Genomic DNA, 21,689 nt, shown 5'->3' with positions numbered 1-21,689 from the left:
CCTTTAATTATTTATTACCCTTTTTCCTCTTCTTCTCTTTTAAATTCTAGAACCATCTATCCTCTCTTGTTATTTCACAGATGTCCAATTTACAGGGTGTCTACCTGACTTGGAACCGTGGGGGGGGGGGGGGGGTTAAGTGACCCGAATTTCTATGCTTCTCTATTAGAATGAATATCAAAAGTGTTTTGATATTTTATGAATCTCAGTTTATTCAATCCAGGAACGAACAATGAAAAAGAAGTTTTTGTCGATAATTACGATAATATTAATGCCTGTTTGCAATGGTTGGTTATTGTTATATTATAAAACTTGAAAGCCTTTGAAATCTTGAAATGAAGCCAACTTTAAAAAAATAGATATTGTAAAAAAAGGTGTAAATTTCAATGTTTTCTTAAATTCTCAATAACTTCTCTGCTCCCCTACTGAAGAAAAATAGATTTAAGATGAGCACAAGAACTTAAAAATATTTATTATTCTGGAAGTTATTGAAAATTTAAGAAAACATTGAAATGTACACTATTTTTGCAATATATACTTAAAATAGACAAATTGGCTTCATTCTGGGCTCATTTTACACATAATTTTGAGAGAATTCAAATTTTTTAGAGAAAACAAATTTTAGCTCGGGCATAATTGAAATTAAGAGAACTTGATCAGTCATCAAAAAAGGGGTGGTCGGAAACTTTGCTTGACATTGTATAAAAGTGTGAAATCTAAAAGAGCATTTCAGATGATAAGAAAAAAGTCTGCAATTGTACTCGAAATGTGGGAACTAAATTTGAGGTTGGATGTCCAGTAGAAAAAAGGTGCGTAGTTGAAAATGATCAGATGGTCCACAATTAAATAAGTCAATAAATTATTCATAAATTCTTGAAAATAAATCTACATAAATACCTATCTCGTTCCAGACTAGACGAGACTCCAAGACACAGTACTTTATAATCAACTTAATTGCTTCAAATCTCCATGCGAACGTCTTTAACATTTCTCGAAAGGTTAAAAACCAATAAATAAATAGTAAACCAAAAATCGGTCAAAGCGCTCACGAATACATTTATTAATATTAAATAAAAAATAAACACTTTAATTATAAAAAGTCGCCTTATAGTAAAAGGGAACTTGACTCATAAATGAGTTTTATCATTTTTCTTCTTACACTATCGGCTGTTGATAAACGCATGGTAATAAGTTACCATATGCTTAATACGTGTGTGGTTATAAGTAAATTTTAAGAATAATCTTTAGTTTAAAAAAGTTATGTACGGTAATGAAAAAAATGGTGAAAATCGAGGGGCAGGCTTTAAACATTTTGTTATAATGTTTGCTTGAATTAAAACATGGGGGTGGGGGGATATAATTTTTTATATATCGAGGCTGGGGCGCAATGGGGTAATGAAATTGGAGATGCTTTCATATTAGTATAAAGTGAATGGAAATAGTAATTAAAAAAAAACATTTTTAGGAGGATGACAAAAAGTATGTATTAAATAAGAACAAAGACCAGGAATACTTGCATTTAATTTTTATATTACCAGGATTTCCAGTTTGCTGCCAATTTGACAATCACTCATATATATATTTTTTTACATCCAAAAGAGCAAAATTCAATTTAAAAAAAAAAATTTTAAACTTATTCTGAATCTGAAAAGGGAATTTTCTAAAAGAGTTAAAATAATAAGAATAAAAATGCTAAATAGGACATGGGAATTTAAAAAAGAAGTTCATATTATTACTAGACCGTGAAAATAAAAAATTTACCCGGAAGGAACCAGGAAATGACCGGGAATGAAAAAAGGGTGGCTGCTGGATCGGGAAATGACAGTGAAATTTATTTTGTTTTCGGGTATTTTACAAATTTTTAAAAGAAAAATCTATGCAATCACTTCAAATATCGCAATTTTATAACACATGATGAAATGCAATTTCAAAAATATTCGAATTAACTTTTTTTTAATGCTAAGTTCAATTCTGAAGTTTTTCAATTATGAAATCATTCAGTTTACAATTTGTAATTCTAAAATCTTTTACTTAAAAAAATTTTAATTAAAAGAATTTTGAAGACCTAAGCAACTAAAAATTAAAAGCGTTTGAAATCGAAAATTGAAAAAAAAATTATTTTTAGTTGGCCAACTGTAAAATATACAAAATTGAGCTATAAGTATTAAAAATTGAACAATAATTGATTTCACAAGACAATTCTGAATCTGAAAAAAGTTTCAATTCATAAACATTAGTAGTTGAATAAATGTGAACTATACATTAAAATGTTATAAACTATTTTCAATTTTTAAATAATTTCAAATCAATAGATTCATAATAAAATGCTTTTATTAAAGTTCGGATTCTATTAAAATATTCTTGCAAAAATTCAAAATTAAAAAAACTTTAAATTGAATGCCTTGAATCATGAAAATTGCATAGCTTATTTTGAACTTTAAACGTTACAATTCTAATTATTCTATTAAAAAAATTAATTTGTAAGTGAAATTGTTCAATTTTGATTTAAAAATAACAAATGAACGCTTAATTACTTCGAAGAAAGTCAAGTAAGTTGACGAGATATTTAGAAGGTTTCAAATAAAATGTAAATTTTTTTATATTTAGAACAAAATGAATTAATTTTTTTAAAAAGAATCTGCAAGATCTTAAAATAATATTTTTAATTTTTCAGTTCTTTTCTAATTTGAGGAAAAATTCGAATTATTTAAAAATTTATAGGTTTTGCAAAAGTCTTGAAAAATAATTTTTAATTTAAAAAAAAAATTATTCAGTTAACAAAATGTTGCTAATAAACAATTTTCTTGATACTCGTGGGGACAATTTTTAATTATTTTGTATTTAGAAAAACTAATTTTTATGCATAAATGACAATTCAAAAATTATTGATTTTAAACTACAATTAAAATAATTCATCTTTTCATTTAAAAATTGTTCAATTAGAAAAAAAGTAATTATTCAATGTTTAATGTTTCTAGCTTAAAAATGCTTGAAATGATATTTTTTGTTTAAATACACAAATTTATCAATTTATTCTTCAATTTAGAGCATTGTAGATTTAAACGTGGATTTATATTTTTTTAATTGAATCTGAACCTTTAATCTGCACAATTTATAAAAAGCACACTAGATTTATTTTGCAGTTTCACTGCATTTAATTTAAATTTCTTCAATTGAAATCTATTAATAGCTTCCATTTTATACGTGTAAATAATTGAGTTTGTAGCTTCAAGGGTTTGATTTTTTCAAATTCATTGGCAGTGAAATATGTTTGCGAACTGGGAAATGACCGTGAATTTGTTTTCTTTGATTAAAACGTCTAGTCTGAATAATTGTCCGTCTGGTAGACATTCTGATTAAATTTTTTTTATGTTGCAGATTTGATTTAGAATCTTTTTTTTATCCCCTTCCTACTACGCATAGTTTCAATTGATGTTGCATTAGTGCAAGATTTATGTTTATGGTTTTATCTTAGCTTGAGGTGATAGAATTTACATTATTTATATTTGTTTTGTTACTGTTAATATATTTATTAGATGCACTGTAGCTGTTTGTTGGTTAGCTCTCTGTCACACACTCCATCTCCCTCACAACTCTCGAGGCTATTTTTGTTAGAGATTGAGACGCACAAAACAGAGGGAGAAATCAGAAAATTTGGCTGCCTTTGGGTTGTTTCGTGGTTTTCGGTGAGTTGTCCCGCAGGGGCTGATCGAAATTTTTTCCGTCACAATCATTATAATTCACATTTAATCAGTTTTTTTTTAATGTACACAAATATACAGCATCAAAATTTATAGGCTCAATCTTTTATAAAAAAACGCCTCACAGATGTTTCGATATTTCCATGAAAATAAGCCAGACTCAATCCACATTATCGAAACTATACATAAAGTTAATTTTTTTTTTAAATTGGTACTATTATTGTAAATTAGCCACGCAGTATTTAATAGGGTAGATAAGAGGAAAGGTAATTCTGTTTTATTTTATTTTGGTGGTTTGATAGTAGTGCATGTGTTTGCATGGTGGTAAGAAGTTTCTGTAAAAATAGTATAATTGTGTTTTAGATTTTTCTCTATATGTTTATAATCATTATATTTTTAGGTAGTATGCATTAAGATGTATGGTTTTTGTAAGAACATTATACTTTTAGATGTCTTGTTTCTGAGTTTCTTTTCTTTTTTAGATGATTTTCTACAAGGTTAACAAATATTTTCCCGTAGATAGAAATAAGTCATTTATTTTGTTGCGAAAATACTATATTCTTAATTTAATTTATAGTATCATCGATTTGAGATAAATCCCAATAAAAATGTTTAATGATATTATTTGCAAAATTTACAGTATGTTTTAAAATTAATTTAGAAAAGGATTTGTTTTTTAGAAACCTGAAAAACTTCTATTTAAAATCTATAAAAAAATATTTTAAGATGCAATGCAGTGGAAGTCTTGGAATATATTAAAATTAAAAAAGTTTTAAATTAATGTTGAAATTTTTTAACTACACGAATGGGAAGAAAAAGTTATCTCTCCTGATCTCTGTTCGTCCCGAAATTTAAATATAAAAATATAGAATCTCCTTTACTCAAATAACATAAGGACGAACAATAACTATTAATGGTTTCTGCATATTGGACATAACATTTAAATACTCTCTCAACTAATTAAATAATAATTATTATTGTTAATAGGAATGGTAATAATCCTTTCTAAATCAGATGCGAATAAGAAGAGAACAATGGCTTAAAAAATCATTCTTTCAGTTTTGATTTTCTTTTCGAAACTTAGAATTAAATGCACCGAAAGTCACTGAGTGAATAATTCTAAAAACATAGCCAAAGTTTTTTCGAGAGTGAAATTATATTTTATATTATTCTGAAATGATCACTGAGATTTAAATTAAAATTTAAAAAATATTTAAACTAAATTACATGATTGATTTTTCCAGTTTTGAAATAAAAATTAATTCACAATTCGTGTCGTTCCTAAAGTCGAGGCAGCCTGAAAAATATATTTTTGTTGTACTATTGGAAATCGTTTTTTGAACTGTAATCTTTAATAATAGGTGTTATTTTTTAAATTCTATAGGCTTCTGTATTTGATAATTCTTAGAAAATTAATCGGAACTTGAAAAAAGGGAGAAAATGAGATAACATACCTTTAGCAAATATAGTGGAAAATGAAGAAAAAAAGAAATAGGGGGCTGACTGTGATCCCCCTATTCAGAAAAATGAGTATGTATTTTAAATGTTTATTCATATTCTAATCAAAATTTTGGGTTGCATTTGGCCTTTCAATTTTAACTCATCATTACATTTTGGTTGAATATTCTCTACGAGATTCTTGTTTTGAATTCGGAATTTGAGTAGAGTTGAATTGCCGAACATTTTCTATAAATAAATTTGATTTAGTTAAACGCTATTATTTTTAAGTTGAATTCTCAATACTTCAAATAAAGAATTCAGTTTAAAGGCTTCAATTTTATAAATTTATTCACCGGGATTTTGTCAGCGATTTACTATTTTTTATACAATATGCGAGAATCCATTTTCTTAACAAAATCTTGCTCAATTTGAACTGGCATCAGTGTATAAACAAAATTCGAAGGCAATTCTAAATCCGGAGAATTTATTCTAGGCATTTGTTATCGTGATCATTTACTCTACAAAAACTACAGGAAATTTCTGCAGAAACTTTTCAAAATGTCTTTAGAAACCAAAAAGGATATCTTCTGTCTTTTAACATATTCGACTTAGGTGGTTTTCCTAAAGAACAGCTCAAATGTAGAAAAAGGAAACTTGTGACCTCTAAAGAATTTTTCAAGAATCCGCGACGAAAACAGGAAAAATGAGAGTGATTATTACATTTCAGCCTGAGTGTTCTTAAGCCATAATGAATTTTCAAACGGACCGAAACTTTAAGTGACGGTCCATGGTACCTCTTTTTCCAGGAGATAATAGAATTCTTGTTAATTTCAAATTTACAGATGGTGAAGCGGATTGGCAGGACCGAATCAGCTCAGGGTTCGATCGTCTCGTCGCTTTTGCGTCGACCGAATTGGACAAGAGGAGGAGATCTACCGAGGGAGTGAATACAAGTCCAGATAGTGGGTTGGGTTCCGATAGTGTGGTTTTAGGACCACCGCCTGTGGTACCTTCGCCAGACGAAGCTCTCGGACCTCCACGAACTCCTTCTCCTCACAGTCCTCATGGACCCAATTCCGTCAACGGAAGCAGTATGAACGGACCCACCGTCCCCCTAAAATACCAGCGACAACCAGATCCCGAAAGACATCACTTCAAGAAGAAGTTTTTCCACCGGGACTGGAATAATGCTGGAAGCACCAGCAAATTTCGCCCCAAGGGCAAAGACTGGGACTGGAATCAGTCGGGACAGTGGCCTCCTCCCGATGAACAACCGTAACCGATAAACTGACCACAGAAACAGTAAAGTGTTCCGGGAACACTAGAATTAGTCAAACTTAAGAATAGGGTTCGAAAGTTGTAATAATTTGACGTGAAGGTTAAAAATCCTTCGATAACTAAAAACATTTGTCACCTTATTGCTCAGTACCACCTTTTTAAAATAATTTAAAATGCATGTGGATCACATGGTTTGAATTTTTTATATCTACTATTGTATATTAAGTTTAATATTTATTGATAACCTACACTTGTTGATGTTGAATTTAATATTTTTTTGAGGCAGGTACTTAACAGTTTTTTTTAGTTATTAGAGTAACTGACTTTTGTTTGTTTCTATTTTGTATCTTCTATTTGAGTTAGTTTGGAACACTGATTTTTTATTAATCTTTTTATAGCTACTTCTAATTATTAATTTTTAAGTAATACGCTGGATTATTTAATGAGATTTTAACTTTTTACTTTATCAAACTTTAATTTACAAGTTAAACCTTTTTAGATTCTTATTTAAAGCAGCTGTTATCAACTTTTTTTTTAGGAAAGACTCAAAGTTATTGAGAATGAAAGACAAAATTTTCAATCTTGACTTCTTTGTGTATATATTATTTTCTACACTTTAAATATATTAATATATTAATTACCATTGACAATAAAATAACCCAAAACTGTAGCTAGTGAAACTGTAAATACATAAAAAGTTAAATTTCCTGCGATTAAATACAAAATTTTGAAGAATCTTCATGATCTTTATTATATTTCATAAAATGATGTCTTTTAATCTGGGGATAAGATGACAACGGACTCAATATCTAGGATAGGTATTGCAATTTTTTTTTTATAATTTTGAACGCAATTGATAAAAGTACATTTTCGAACCCTATTCAAGTAGCAGTTTTTTTTCTTTCAATTAAAATTTAATTAACGCCGTGCTTAAATCTACCCTCTTGTATACTTGTATAATATTATTAATAGTGTTCTTCGATTTAAGCACGGCCTTAAGATTAAGACGGGACTGTATCTTGACGTGCACCATATAGTTCAAATTTCTTGAATTTTATATGCAAACAAACACTCACATTCATCAACAATACTACATAGAATCATTGAGAGCACTGATAGATGAAGACCATAACGCAAAGCTGCATATTTTTGTTGTAAATGAGAGGTAGAACCCATAAGTCGTACTGATTAAACTTAGGTCTTAGGTTTAGTTTAACGGATCAGTCGATACGGATTGAATGAACAGCAAAATTAAATTTGGAAGTTATGATTTTTAGGTGGAAATCAATTTCCAAATTAAATTCGTTTTGAGACTAACTTCATGTGTTCAAGTCTAACCGATAACGAGTATTCTTAGGTGTACTTTTAGTAAATTAATTTTTTTCTTCCCCAAGAGAACACCACGACTCACAGTGGTGCAAATCTCGAATTTATTATTCAAACAGCTTTCAATTTATATTCAATTTAAACGTTTTTTTTTTTAGGGTCAGAGAGCATTCTTGTCTTTAGCCTATTTTTTATAATGTCACAAAATAGTGCATTTTATTTGATTTTTATTTAGTTTTTTTTTTTTTCTTAACTCTTAGCCCTTCTACATATTTTCAATCAACTTGAATTAGAACATCAGGATGCAAAGAAAGCAGCTAATTTGATTATGATACTATATAAAATTGTTGATACTAAAGATTTAAATTTTATTATAAATAATTTAAGTTTACAATTAGAGCAGCATTTTCATCCTTTTTCGCAAAAAAAAATTTTGTTTCCGCCAGAGATGTTTCGAAGTACGCCACTGGAGGAAATTATTTACACTCCTGTTTTTTGACCTGTTGCTAAAGTGCGTTGTTTTTGACAATAAAAACATGACACTTTTTCTTTGTGATATCGCGAAAGATAATAAATTTCTTTGCCTAGTAAGCCCAAGTTAAAGGCACAATGTAAATTTTATAAAAACATTGCAAAAAACGTAAAATTCCGATGTCTTTGAAAAATTGGAATAACTCTGGAAATAATTAGCATTTTTTAAAGTTCTTGTGCTTATTTTAAATGTAAGTGTCCATAGTATTTTGCTAAATTTTTAAGATATTTATAGACATTTTTCTCCTAGATTCTGTCCTAGGGCTAAACTTGATGCCAAAAAGTCGCAAAATTTCCACAATGTTATCGTTTTGAATTTTTGTAAATCATGTGAGTATGATTATTTAAAGTTTGGCGACTTTTTACACCACGTTCGACCCTAAGGCAGAACCTAGAGAAAACATTCTAAAAATATTTTCCTTTAATGTCTTTTTATAAAATTGATATTTTCCCCTCAACTTAGGCTTATTAGATGCAGAGTTTGACTACCTTTTACAATATAATGATGAAATTTGTTTATGTTAGTATAAAAATGCATGCACTTAGGAAACAGCTCAAGAAGTAGGCGTTTAGATAATTTCGGTCGGTACTGTAGCTTATCCGACATTCTGAATAAAAAAAAATGTCATTGTCTAAAATTTAACTCTTTTATAAGTAATTTAAATAAACAAATATACCATTTTGATCCTCTCTGCTCAGAAAAAATTCATTGCCGTCTAATATGTATAGAATTACTTTCGCAGACATAATTATCTCCAGATAATGGTTAAACCTTAAAATTTAGGTTTGTTATAAATAAGTTAACTTAGCAAAGAGAAAAGTTTAATCCTTTTTTCTCGGAAAATATTCTTTTACACCGTATACGTATCGAGATAGCTTAACAAAATGATTAGAATTAAGAAAAATCTGGATTTCAGTAACTCTGAAAAGCTATTTTCAATATTTAAATATTATAATAGGTTCAATATTTTGTTACTTTGTAAGTATCATAAGCTACTTAGTTACATATTAGACAGACAAAATTTTGTTTCACGAAAAATTATTAAAGTTCTATATTTGTTTATTTAAATTTTGTATAATAAAGATAATTGTTAAGTGTTGAATTGAATACTTTTTCATTTTAAAATAAAACCAGCCAATTGGTCAATAATCAAAGGCTGTACTCTTCGAATAGTAAATTCGATATAAGCATCACTGAGCGGCTCCCAAATCAGTTTGTGAATGTGACGTATAGTAACGCTGTAATATTAATCTCAGTGTCGGTTGTAAAAGACAAAATTAGTGGAGATGCGAGTTGACAATTAATGTAGATCCAAGAAGTCAATTTATAGATTTAAGCGTTGCAAAGTTCGATAAAGCTTATAAAAGCGCATTTGTATTTTATTCAACAATTTCAAAGCGTTTAAACGAAAATTCGAGTTTCAGCGTTTCTAGGTCTAAACGGTTCCAAGTTAAACGCTTTTAAATTAAAACGCTTTCAAGTCTAGAGTTCTTGAAGCGAGAATAATTGAGAATTTTCGAACTCCATTGAAATCTGACCTTTTGGATCTTCCTTTTTATTTTGTAAATAGACGAACAAATTTGTGAAATTTGTTTTAGGGATGGGGCTGATTACAATTCGCATCGCCTCTGTGATTTGGGTCGATTGAATGTTGAATGTGGCGTACGCGCGGGGGACTGAACGAAGATCGGTACAAGATACTACCAAACCTCTGTGTGTTCGTTGCGAATTAATGTTACGAGATTTTGTAAGAAACGTCTTTTGTATTTAGGAAAGATTTCTACTCAAGTGTTCACTGTTGTTCATGAAAGACGTAGCAACGGGCAAAAATCGTACAGACATTTGAGCTAGTTCAGAGAAAAATGTTTAAGCTTAGCACGAAAATCGACAAGAAATGGGATGTCGGGTATTTTAGGAACGGTGTCGAAATTTTGGAACGTACTTGATATTTTGGTATTATCGATGTTGTCGGGAATGCGTTGATTTTTTCTAACCTCATTTCTTTACTTTCTTTTCCGAAAGTCGTTTACTTGCTTCATACCAAATTGTCGATATTATTGGCAATCGTCCAAGTAGCGAATTTTTGTTCAGCATTATTCTATTATAAATATCGATATTTATTTCGCCAGGGAATGAACTTGTCGAGAAATCGAATTGATCGGACGTGAACGGAATATCCAAAGTTTAATTAATTTATCGCTGATTAAGTAGGGCTTAATTTTTGAGCGACGCGTTTTATTGCATGAGCATATAGAGAAGAATGAAGAGAACGAGTCCTTGTCCGAAGAAAATTCCCCTTTAAAAAGATGTCAGAATTTTAGTGAGTCGGAAAATTGTACTCGTAATGCAATAACAATGGTTGTCTTCTTGTATATGATATTTTTCTCGTGTTCGTCATCTTTTTGAAGGGAAATGTTTGTAAAACTTTTACCGATAGGATAATATTAATGATAATACTTGGAGTGGCAAGTTTTGTGAGTATAGGGAATCATTGTAATATAATTAATTAAATCTTGTAATTAGCTTTCGCATTAAACGGCGAGATCGAATGAAACTTTTATTAAGAAGTCGAATACAGAGTCGTCAATCATGTTAATGGTATTTTATTCTCACGATCAAAACGAGTACCTACCTATTGCCACTTTTCACTTTTTCACAATCCATTCATCACTGCAATGCTTTAGTTTCGTTGCATTTAAGATCATTCTTCTCTGATTCACAGGGCGTTTATATCAGCATATTTACCAGGGTGTCTTTTTCAATACCCATAGAGATTGAATGAACGTATTTTGTAATATAAATTTCCGTCTTTTGATAAAAAGTCATTGACAAGGATTGTCGTATTAAGTAGCAGTTTAACATTTCTATGAAACCAGGGAAATTGTGGTAGTTTAAATACTAAATTGCAGAGAAAGGTTACGTTATAAACCTGGTTTTATTGTGTTATATGATGAACTTGTTTTTGAGCGTTGATTTTATAATTTAAAGAATAATCCGTAAATTATATGAATAAACAAAAATAGTACCATACACTTTTCATTATCGTGGAGTTGACGTGCATGTATATCCCGCCCTTTAGTTATAAATTTGATTAAACTCTAAGAGTTTTTTTTATCGTTTTATTAAATGTAAATATATAATAGAAATAATATTTAAACTGCAATATAGTCGTTTGTACGTTTTGTAAAATTCTCTTGTTTATAAAATGAAATAAATCTGTATAGGAAGCCTAACTTGAAAAAAAAACATTTGAAATCCTTTGTTATTAAAATTAGATTATTTAGTTTCTCATGTGCAAAATAAGGTTGAATATCAATGCACTATCAAAATTGAAAATTTTCTTTCAATAAATTAACCAATTAATTAGTCACTATTTATCAATGCCTATACGTATTTCTGAATTTTACTCAATTCTTTGAAATATCATAGGGTTATTTAAAAGATTCCAACTTTTTTTTTGAAGATTTCAATAATTTGAAGGAATTTCAATGGATTTGGAAAATGTTTGGTATTTTTTAAAATTCCAAGGAATTTTCAAGACCTTTACAAGTTTCAAGGAATTTCAGAATATTTAAAATATTTCAGGGCATTTCAAAAAAATCCAAGAAATTTTTAACAAATTTCAGTAATTTGAAGAGATTCCAAGAACTAAAAGACTTTATGGCATTTTTAAAACTCCCACATAATTTTGCAGAGCTTTAAAAAAATATAAAGGGATTTAAAGAAAATTCGAAGGATTTGAAATGTTTGAGGGTATTTTAAAAGATCCCAAGACTATTTTAAAAGGTTTTCTAATTTTCAAGAATTTGAATAAATTTAAGGGATTAAATAAATTTTATTTGGAGTTTTAAAAAGTTTAGAAAGATATAGAACCATCTTATAAAATCTATAAGGCTTTAGAATATTTCAAAAAGTTCCTGAGGAATTTTCTGGAGCTTTACAAGTTTTAAGGGATTTTAATCAGTATTTCAGGAAACATTAATGAATTTCATTTAATTTGACAGAATTGTGTAATATTTCAATGGATTTCAAGCAATTTATTTCTAAGAATATTGCTCAAAGATTCCAAGAAATTTGTTATTGATTTAAGTACTTTAATGGGATTTTAAATTATTTAAAAAGATTCCAAGGTATTTTTAATGGAGTTCAAGAAATGGTTGGGATTTTAAAGAATTTGAAATATTTTAGAGTATTTTCAAAGATTCCAAGGCATTTGCAATTGATATCATTCATTTCGAAGATTTTCGATTATTTCAAGGTACGTATTTCGTACAAGATACAATTTCTTTAATGTAATGAATATATACTTTTTGAATTTTTCGCGAGAAATCAAGGCACTGCTGATTGGCTATCAGACCGGAATTGTGTCAAATTGTTTGAGAAGGTATTTCGTACCTTTTAAATATTTTTTTTTGGCAGTGAAGTTGCAATAGCAGGCAATAGTTTAGAATTTTATTCAGTGTTTAAAATATATATTATCTAAAATTCATGAAACTACCCCAATAATTTGATTATTACACAGTCAAAAAGGATAAAAGGAAAATATTCATACAAACATAGAAGCCACAAAGTACGCTAATCAGATTGATGTGCACAACTGACGCTGACCCAATCAGAATGTCTTATTTTCCCGCAAAATATTAACAAATATATGGAAAGTAACAATTAATGATAAAATTAATTTTTTTTAGCATTTTATAGTATAAATTGGAATTAAAGATATATAAAATTAAATTAAATGAAGGGTTACAAAATTGGTCTAACGAGTACTGGGGACTAAGTTGACGATTTATATTTAATTATAAACATTCCAGTGACAAATTTTATAAACTGAATGTTTGAAAGTGCCACTAAATAAACTGCTGTATTTTGCGCCTGCGTACGGGCGCAGTGATTTCAATTTTTAGCCGGACTACGCATGATAAGATTTCTTTAAAGTCACGTGATGCTCTGTGACGCAATTCATACTTCATTGTCGAATTTGGACACGCGAGTAAGCAACGTAAGTTTATGGAAGTTGTTCCTTTCTTCTCTTTCTAAAATCTCAATAAATGACGGTACTTCCTGGTCTTTCATCCTAAATTCCATCTGGAATTCGATTTCGGGAACAAATTTGGGCATCAGAAGCAGACCTCTTTCAAAACAAAGAAGTACTTACTTAGAAGCAGTTGGAAGGAGTCGGCAAAATCGCAAGTGCCGCAAAAATTCGGCATTAAAATTATAGAATACAGAGTGAAAAGAAAACTGATCTATAAGTAAACCGAGACAAGCCCAAACCGAAGAGCAAAATACACACGATGCCGAAAAAAACAAAACCGAACGGTTTTCTTCTCTTCATGATGGACTATAGAAAAAGAGAAGAACGAAAAGGACGCAGTTTCAGAGGCGGCATTCAGGAAGTGCAAAATGATCCACAATGCAATCAGGAATGGCAGGTAATTTTTTGTTTCATTGAATTTATTTTACGATTCATCACCCGGTAGAAGAGACTCAATAATTATTTTTCTCGTTATTTTATACAGATAAGTACTTTGCTCAATGTTAATATTTGAATTTCAAAGCTCTGTTTCTAAATTTTGAATTATTTTTCTTGATTTCTGAAACCTGAAGTTGTATTATTTATTATTTTCAAATGTGTTTGATTCTGTTATAAATTCAAAGTGCATGCATTCCAATTTTGTGACCTTGTTGGTTTTGAAACTTGCAAAACGGGAAAAGTCAATTGAATTTTGGTTCCAGTCTTGTATTTAGATAAACAAGGTCATATCAAAATTAATGTGTATCACGTTTATAAGACATTCTTCTATTCTATGACCTGGAATTGACCTTGATATATTCTTGATATTTTGAAGTAACTACCTGTTGATTTTGTGAAGTATTTTATGATTATTTGAGACTACAGTTATGTACAATTCGAGACAAACAAACCGGAACACGATATTTAAAATCAATTTTTTTTCACGATAACATTGAAGTAGCAAATGTTTTTCCTGGCCGGTGAGATTATTTTGCTTTGTCAGCATTATTAATTAATAGCTCGTTCTTTCGAAATTAATTTCATTATAAGATTCTTTAAAAATATTTAATTAGGTTATCAAGGCTCGGATTGAGCGACTTTTTGAAGAAAACTGCAAATAATCGGTTTTTTCGGTTTTCTAAGAAGTTCTCTATAATTAAAGTTTCAATGTTAATTACAATGAAACATTTAATTAAAATCTACTTTCAAAACCAGAAAAAAAATTCATTTTAATTCAGAAATATAAAAATTTCTCCTCAAAGCTTTATACTGATAATTTTTTTAATTAATAACACTCCAACAATTTCATGAATCCAAATTTGGAATTTTCATTTTGTTTTAATTAGCAACCTGTAGCAGTTGGATATTTTGAAGTAATCTCCTATTTTCTCCTTTTTAATGAGTTCTTCTTCCCTTCGTTTGCAAGGAACTTGTCCCTTTTTTCGTTTTTTTTTGTATTATGTGCGAACCTAATTCATAGAACCCGATAAGACCAGTTGGGTCCTGTAAGTCCCAAAAAAATAAATCCAACTATTTCTGGTTGAAAGTTCATTCTTTTCAGTTAAAAATTTGACAACATAACATCTTTTGACAAAATTTTCAACAAAGTAGTTATTCTCAAAAACATTTCAACCAAACAGTTGCATTTTTTGTTGATAATTTCAACTGTTTGGTTAAAAAATTAATTAATTTTGTTGAAAATTCAACTAGGGTTGATATTTTTTGTTACTATTTGCATATCGAAAGTGCACCTTTTTTTATTGAAAATTCAACCGTGTTCTATAAAATTAATCTTTTTTGGGAAAAATAAAAATTTTCAACAGGGTAGTTGAATTCCCGACCAAATAAGGTAATTTTCAAATAAAAAAGGCAAATTTTAAAGAAAATCATGGTTTTTCAACGAAATGTTTGAATCTTCAATTTTAACATAATTAATAAAAAATTAATTCCCAAACAAAATTATACGAATTTAACCAAACAGTATGGAATTTTCAACCAAACGTATATTATTTTGACAAAGAAGATTAATTCGCTATCAAACAAGATGAATTTTTAAGAAAATACATAAATTTTCAACAACAAAAGTCCATCTTTTTTGGTAGAAAATTAATCTTCTCGGTTGAAAATTCTTCTCTTAGTAGTTTTCATATTTTTCAGTTGAAATATTAACTATTACATTGTTGTTGTTGTTGAGAATTCATCAATGGAGGTAGAAAGTTTAACTGTTTGATTAAAAATTTCACTTTTTTGTTAAAAATTCATTTTTTTGTCTTGAAAATTCAACTATTGAATGAAAATGCTACTGTTCTTGGTTGAATTTTAATTTGTCTCGTTTTTTAAAATTGTCAAGTACACCAAACATCCTCTATCTGCTTTACATGCTTGTTTTCAAGGAGGTTAGGAAAAAAATCTTGCGCTGAAGCGCGGAAATATATTTTGTCTTCTTTTCGCCCTCGATACACAATGTACTATTTTTCATTCTTTTAACTTTTTGTTAAAAAATTCATGTTTCTTGGTAGAAAACAATCTATTTGAAAATGCAATTTTTTTTTATTCTGCGGTTTAATCTCTTATTTGAAAATTCGACTGTCTGGCCACAAATTCAATTATGTTATTCTAAAGTCATATTTTTTAGTATAAAATAAAACTGTCTTGTTGAACATTAATCTTTTATGATGGAAAAGTCATATTTTATGGTTAAATGTCATTATATATATTTTTTAAGTAATCAATTTCATTTTTCGATTGGAAATTAATCTCGCGGTTCTAAAAGTCTACTTTTTTTATAAACCATTCCGCTGTTTAACTTGAAAACACAACCCTTTGGTTAAAAATTCGTCTTTGGATTTAAAATGAGTATCTCTTGATTAAAAATGCAATATATTTCTACTTCAAGTCTTTTGAAAATAATGTTCTTCATATTGAATTTAATATTGTGTAAGGATAAATAAATCCAAGTCTTTTCTAAATAAAACGTTGTATTTTATATAATTTGAGGAATGCAAATATACTGGAATAATGTCCGAAAAAAATATTTTTGAATAGGAAAAGATCTAAGCAGAGCAAAACTTTCTGTTTCATCGCCCCGGAAGGCATTTTAGGTCCCTCGCTTGTTACATGTTGTTAAATGATTAGACTTTAGTCTATGGAGTATATGGCCTCGATCAAATAAAAGGCTTTAAAGCGTAAAATTCGAATGTTTTTAGTTTTAAATAACGAGATCCCTGGAAACAGCCTGGTTTCAGCCTGCTGTGTGTCGGTCGATAATAATTTTGAGCTCAAGTGTATCTATATTTATATTAATTTTATTAAAAAGAATTTACGCAACACGATAATGCTGGAATAATCTAAAATGATCGCCCCCCCCCTCCTCGCTCTACATCCTTGTACACTTTTCTCTGACTTCTAAAACGAACTTCTTGATCCCCGGCAACTTATACCCAGAATGAGTCATGCTCCTACCCCGAAAGGGAATTTGCTTAAGGCCATGTGACGAGAGGGTCACGTGACCAAACCTGGTCTTCAAATGTTCTTTCCCAACTTACGTCTAAAAGAAATGAGGTACCGCTTTGAAAGTTTGGAAAATGAAAGAGGAGGTAATAAAGTCCATGTCTCTGCTTTGTTCTGGTTGAAATTTTGAGAAAAATTTTTTTTTAAAGAAAACACCAGTGGAAGTTTTCTTTCCCAACTTACGTCCACACGGAATGAGAAATCGCGTTAAAAGTGTGGCACGATAAATAGAAGGCACGCAAGAATCTGTCTCTGGTCCTAAATAATTAGAGTAGTGAAAAAAGTTTTTTTTTATAACTATTTTGGAGAGATACAGACCGTGCTGTCGTCAAATCCTGCAAACAATTTGCAATGTTGCGAATGGGCCAGTTATGAGGTTTATATTGACCAAAGTGGGGCAAAACAACAAAAATCGCTCACGAACATTATGCACAAATAATTCAAAAACTAATGTTTGCAATTGAAATGCAAATAAACATGTTTGGTCTGACATACTGTGATATGTGACAGAATGCAAAAGTTGGGAACTAAATTCTATCGCGCATAACCAAAGATGACGGATTAGCGGGAGAATTCAAATTAGTTCACGAATATACGTGATGTTACTAGGGTGGAATGAAGTTATATAAATGTTACAAGATGGCAATATATGTCAAAACAATACCTCTCTCTGCCTTAGGGTTAAAATAATAATTATACTTAGAATAAACGCAGCGTTAGGTCATCGCTATTTTAGTACCAAATATGAGTCATAGTTAAGTATCTTTATGATATTAAGGCGCAATAAGACAAATGTAAAACGCAATAGCTAAGGACTTTGGACTTACGAATGTTTGTATTTTAATCTTATAATGAGTCACATTATGACTAATTTCCTGTCGGCGGAGTAAAATGACCTACTTTACTATTGGATAAACGATCGGAAAATTCCATGATGTCAGCATTTCCATTGGTTTTAACCAAAAAGAGAGGGAATCCCCACCCAAAACGAAGGTAATAAGTTCGCTTGCACAGTGGAAAAACGGCAGATTTTTTGTATCTCGGATCTGCAATTTTTACTTTAAACCTGTGACAATTAACTTAACAAATTTAAATTAAATCTATTCTGAGACTATGTAATAAAAATCAAATCTCAAATAGAAAGCTCAAATTACTTAAACGCGAAGCGCGTCGTCGCGATCGGCTCTCGCCGAATATTATAAACAAATTATCAATATGTAAATCAGAAATTGTGTAACAACCAACTCAATTGTTTGTTAGTTAAATATTTATATGTGCACATAGTGTATAACAATTGAACATTAATAACTTCAATATGCTAACAATATAATTTGAAGTGATAAATTAAATTGAGTTTGATTTCAAAACCTTAGTGTTCTCCCGGTTATGATTTTAATCATACAACGGCAACAACGAATCAATGTCCGACTACAGTAGAATTAAAATTCTACTACATCGCCAGTGACGTAACAAATTGGTGACAGCGGTGGGATCTCGTGCACCGAGAGAACATTTAAATTTGAAAGTCATAATTAGTGCCAGATAAACACTGAAGACTAAATGAGTTTATTTTTTCCTCCTGTTATAGTGGAACAGTGTAAAGACAAAAGTGAACATTACTTTTAAAACTATTTCAGTCACTTAAAAGATTATTAGTAAGAAACTATATTTGAAAATGACTGATCCAAATCCCTTGTTGATGACATTGGTTGACCTCCTTTCGGATCCGGACTGTGAACCTTTACAACTATGTCGTATCTATGATGATGGCGAAGGCTGGATTTATATTGAAGTTTATCTACGAGAGGGTTACTATAAATTCAGCGTTGCTCCAGAGCATGTGCCTACTAGTTTTCTGCAATTACAATAAAAATAAAGTGCATATGTGAAAGACCGAACAGTATTAAAGACACATAATTCTCAAAAATTAAATATAAAATATTTCAAGCGACAATCTTCTACCAGGGTTTTGGGTGGTTTTTCTCCCGGTAGCTAGGATGTTTTCAATAGCATCGAGATTGTAAACGATTGAATAGAGCCACCAGCTATTCCTCGTTAATCTTAGGCTTGAAGAATTCTGAGAATTTTATTAAGTTGTGAAATGAACGTAGAAATAAATATTTGAAGCAGACAACTAGCCTGGTACAGAAGAGGATTACTGAGCCGAGAGTCCTAACTTTGAGGAGATCTACAAATTTAATGGTTTCTAAGAACAGAAGACTGCTTTCCGGATTAAGAAGAAATTGGATTATCAGTTATTTATCAAGAATCTCCGTTGGATGAACAGGTTGTGAAGCGATAGGAATTAGTAAGCAAAAATGACAAAATTAAGCTAATTGTAAGTCCAAGTAAGTCCGATTATTTTAAAATGCCACGTTTTGCGAAGCGATCTGGTCTTAGAAGCGCAAGGGGGGTACAAAATCCTACTAGAAATATGACAAATGAAACAGAAATTGTAAGAAGTAGATTAAGTAATGATAATGTAATTAATAGGAATAATTCTAACGAAACACTGATTGAGTCTCATCCCAGTGTTAGTAGTATTAATAATGATAGTAATGGTACTAGAACTGTTTCAAAGGATCCTTATGAATCCAATGAACAGTTGGGAATTGTTCCAGATGAGGGAGAAGTAGCACAAAATAATCCTACAATTTTAGGACCAATATGGGCGCAGGCCATTTTGCATGTATCCAGGTTGGTAAAAGACATGGTTCCAGAGTTTGGTGGTACTAATATGTTCGTGACCATGTTTGTGGAACATTGTCAAGTGGCCCGAAACATGGTGATGCTTCACGAAATTCCATACTTGGCTATATTAATTCGAACCAGGGTAATAGGAGCTGCGCGTAAACATATTCAAAATAGGACAGGGATCACTCTTGAAGAAATGTTAAAAAAACTTGAGAGAATTTATTTACCAAAATTAAGACATAACTTAATTATCACAAGAATGTGATAAGGTTAATCAAATATTAGATGAATTAATTAATATAACTTTGGAAAAACTCCGGGGGTAAAAGGAAATGAAAGAATAGAAACACATAAAGAAAGTGCGATTCTTGACCTTCAGGATTTAAATGAGGAGGAAAAATCGAGTCTTTTTCCCATCCTGTTAGATTATTCCGCTCAATTTTATCTACCTGGAGATAAACTAAATTCAACTACGGCAATTACCCATAAAATCACTACTGTCGATAATAGACCAGTTTTCATCAAAGATTATCGTCATCCTCCCGTACACAGAGATGATATATTAAAACAAACTAAACAGTTGCTCGAAGCAGGATTAGTTCAAACATCCGTTTCACCATATAATTCTCCTGCAATGATTGTCCCTAAAAAACCTGATCCACGAGGGAACAAAAGGTGGAGAATGGAAATAGATTACAGAGCCGTGAAAGAACGAACTGTAAGCGATGCTTATCCATTGCCAAATATTGTTGGAATTTTAGATCAGTTGGGAGGACCGAAATATTTTTCCGTAATGGATCTTGCAATGGGGTTTCATCAAATTCCTATGGAACCGAAATCCCGTCAAATAACAGCTTTTACAACCCCTTACGGACATTACGAGTATCTTCGAATGCCTTTTGGACTGAAAAATGCTCCAGAAACCTTTCAAAAACGGATAGACCAGGTTTTGACCGGTCTACAAGGTCTAGAATTATTTGTCTACATGGATGACATAGTCGTTTATGCTTCTTCATTGGAAGAACATTCCAGAAAATTGAAATCCTTACTAGGGCGATTAAAAACCGCGGGATTAGCATTGCAACATGAGAAATGTTTTTTCTTAAGACCTGAGATAATATATTTAGGACATGTTATTACTCAGTAGGGTGTTAAACCTAATCCAAAAAAAATTGAGGCTGTAAAAAAATTTCCTGTTCCAAAAGGGAAAAAGAACGTAAAACAATTTTTAGGTCTCGTAGGATACTATAGGAAATTTATTAATAACTTTGCGAGAATTGCAAAACCTCTTACTTACCTTTTAAAAGATAAGGTCGAATTAAATGGACAAATGAGCAGCAAACAGCTTTTGAAATTCTGCGTGATAAAATCTGTTCCGAACTATTGTTACAGTATCGTGATTTCTCAAAACCTTTTGTATTAACGACTGATCCATCGAATTACGATCTTGGTGGTGTTTTGAGTCAGGGAGTTATTGGTCAGGATTCACCCATTGCATATGCTTCCAGAATCCTTCAGAAAGCTGAAATCAATTATTCAACAATTCAAAAAGAGTTACTTGTAATAGTGTTTTGCGTGAGGCATTTTAGACCTTATTTATATGGGCGAAGTTTTTTTTTAGTAACAGACCATAGACCTCTTGTGTGGTTGCATGGGTTGAAAGATCCTATTTCAAGATTAACTCGATGGCGTCTAAAACTTAGTGAGTATGACTATGTAATAGTCTACAAACCTGGGAGGATAAATTCTAATGCAGATGCCTTGTCGAGGAATCCACCACAGGGTGACGGTGATTCGTCGTCTTCTTCGGTTGAACTGGATGGGTCCGCTTCGATTACGGCCGGTTGAGAGCGTGTTTATCTTGTTTCCGCAGGGGAGGGGGATCGAGTTGTCAGTCTGGATAACTGTGTCGAAGAACTGTTTGACGGAGTGTTTGCCAGATTTGATGACCTCAACCTGTATAGCGCTATAGAAATGAAAAACAGTGAAATTCTGACAGCTAATACTCCGATACAGCATGAAAATGCTGGAGAATATGCTCAGAATAGCCATCATAATCACATTCTAACGGTTCAGACTCCGGTACAGTATGAAAATGCTGTAGAGTGTGCTCAGAATGACTATCAAGGACCTCGTGCTCCACCTTACTACGTCTGGTGGTCCACATATTCAAGAGGTTATCGGCATGATG

General features: G+C 30.7%; 3 protein-coding genes across 7 annotated transcripts in view; 2 read left to right on the top strand and 1 right to left on the bottom strand.

The window, feature by feature from the left end:
• LOC117179346 (histone-lysine N-methyltransferase, H3 lysine-79 specific) overlaps nt 1–11,307 on the top strand; it is a 31,383-nt gene extending 20,076 nt beyond the window's left edge. For all 4 annotated transcript variants that reach the window (XM_033371031.1, XM_033371030.1, XM_033371029.1 and 1 more), the window contains one exon: nt 5,984–11,307. In XM_033371031.1, the coding sequence (XP_033226922.1) occupies nt 5,984–6,420 (437 nt within the window). In that variant the 3' untranslated portion in view covers nt 6,421–11,307. The remainder of the gene's footprint in view (nt 1–5,983) is intronic.
• Nucleotides 11,308–13,238: 1,931 nt separating this feature from the next.
• LOC117179490 (protein maelstrom homolog) overlaps nt 13,239–21,689 on the top strand; it is a 29,078-nt gene continuing 20,627 nt past the window's right edge. Inside the window, exon 1 of the mRNA XM_033371349.1 lies at nt 13,239–13,712. Coding sequence (XP_033227240.1) covers nt 13,575–13,712 — 138 coding nt within the window. The 5' untranslated portion in view covers nt 13,239–13,574. The remainder of the gene's footprint in view (nt 13,713–21,689) is intronic.
• Nucleotides 17,998–21,667, bottom strand: LOC117179491. Of its 2 annotated transcripts, XR_004467927.1 has the most exons (4): nt 21,560–21,667; nt 21,231–21,464; nt 20,796–21,020; nt 17,998–18,659 (listed from the first exon to the last, which is right to left on the bottom strand). XR_004467927.1 is itself a non-coding variant. In XM_033371350.1 (3 exons), the coding sequence occupies exons 1-2, from the start codon at nt 21,551–21,553 to the stop codon at nt 20,984–20,986; spliced, it is 360 nt and encodes a 119-aa protein (XP_033227241.1). In that variant the 5' UTR covers nt 21,554–21,623; the 3' UTR covers nt 17,998–18,659; nt 20,796–20,983. The 2 variants fall into 2 exon arrangements, 1 of the variants encoding a protein (XP_033227241.1); XM_033371350.1 differs by having other exon boundaries at nt 21,231–21,623.

This window comes from Belonocnema kinseyi, chromosome 9 (genome assembly GCF_010883055.1).
Source record: "Belonocnema kinseyi isolate 2016_QV_RU_SX_M_011 chromosome 9, B_treatae_v1, whole genome shotgun sequence".
Lineage (NCBI taxonomy): Eukaryota > Metazoa > Arthropoda > Insecta > Hymenoptera > Cynipidae > Belonocnema > Belonocnema kinseyi.
Note: the sequence above shows the minus strand (reverse complement) of the source record. Positions and strands in the feature narration are given on the sequence as shown.

Coding starts and splice junctions, on each gene's coding strand:
- LOC117179491 (XM_033371350.1), bottom strand. CDS start 21,553: ATGATGGCTATTCTGAGCATATTCTCCAGCATTTTCATGCTGTATCGG. Junction 21,021..21,230: donor ATTAGAATTTATCCTCCCAG/GTTTGTAGACTA, acceptor AATTGATTTCAG/CTTTCTGAAGGATTCTGGAA.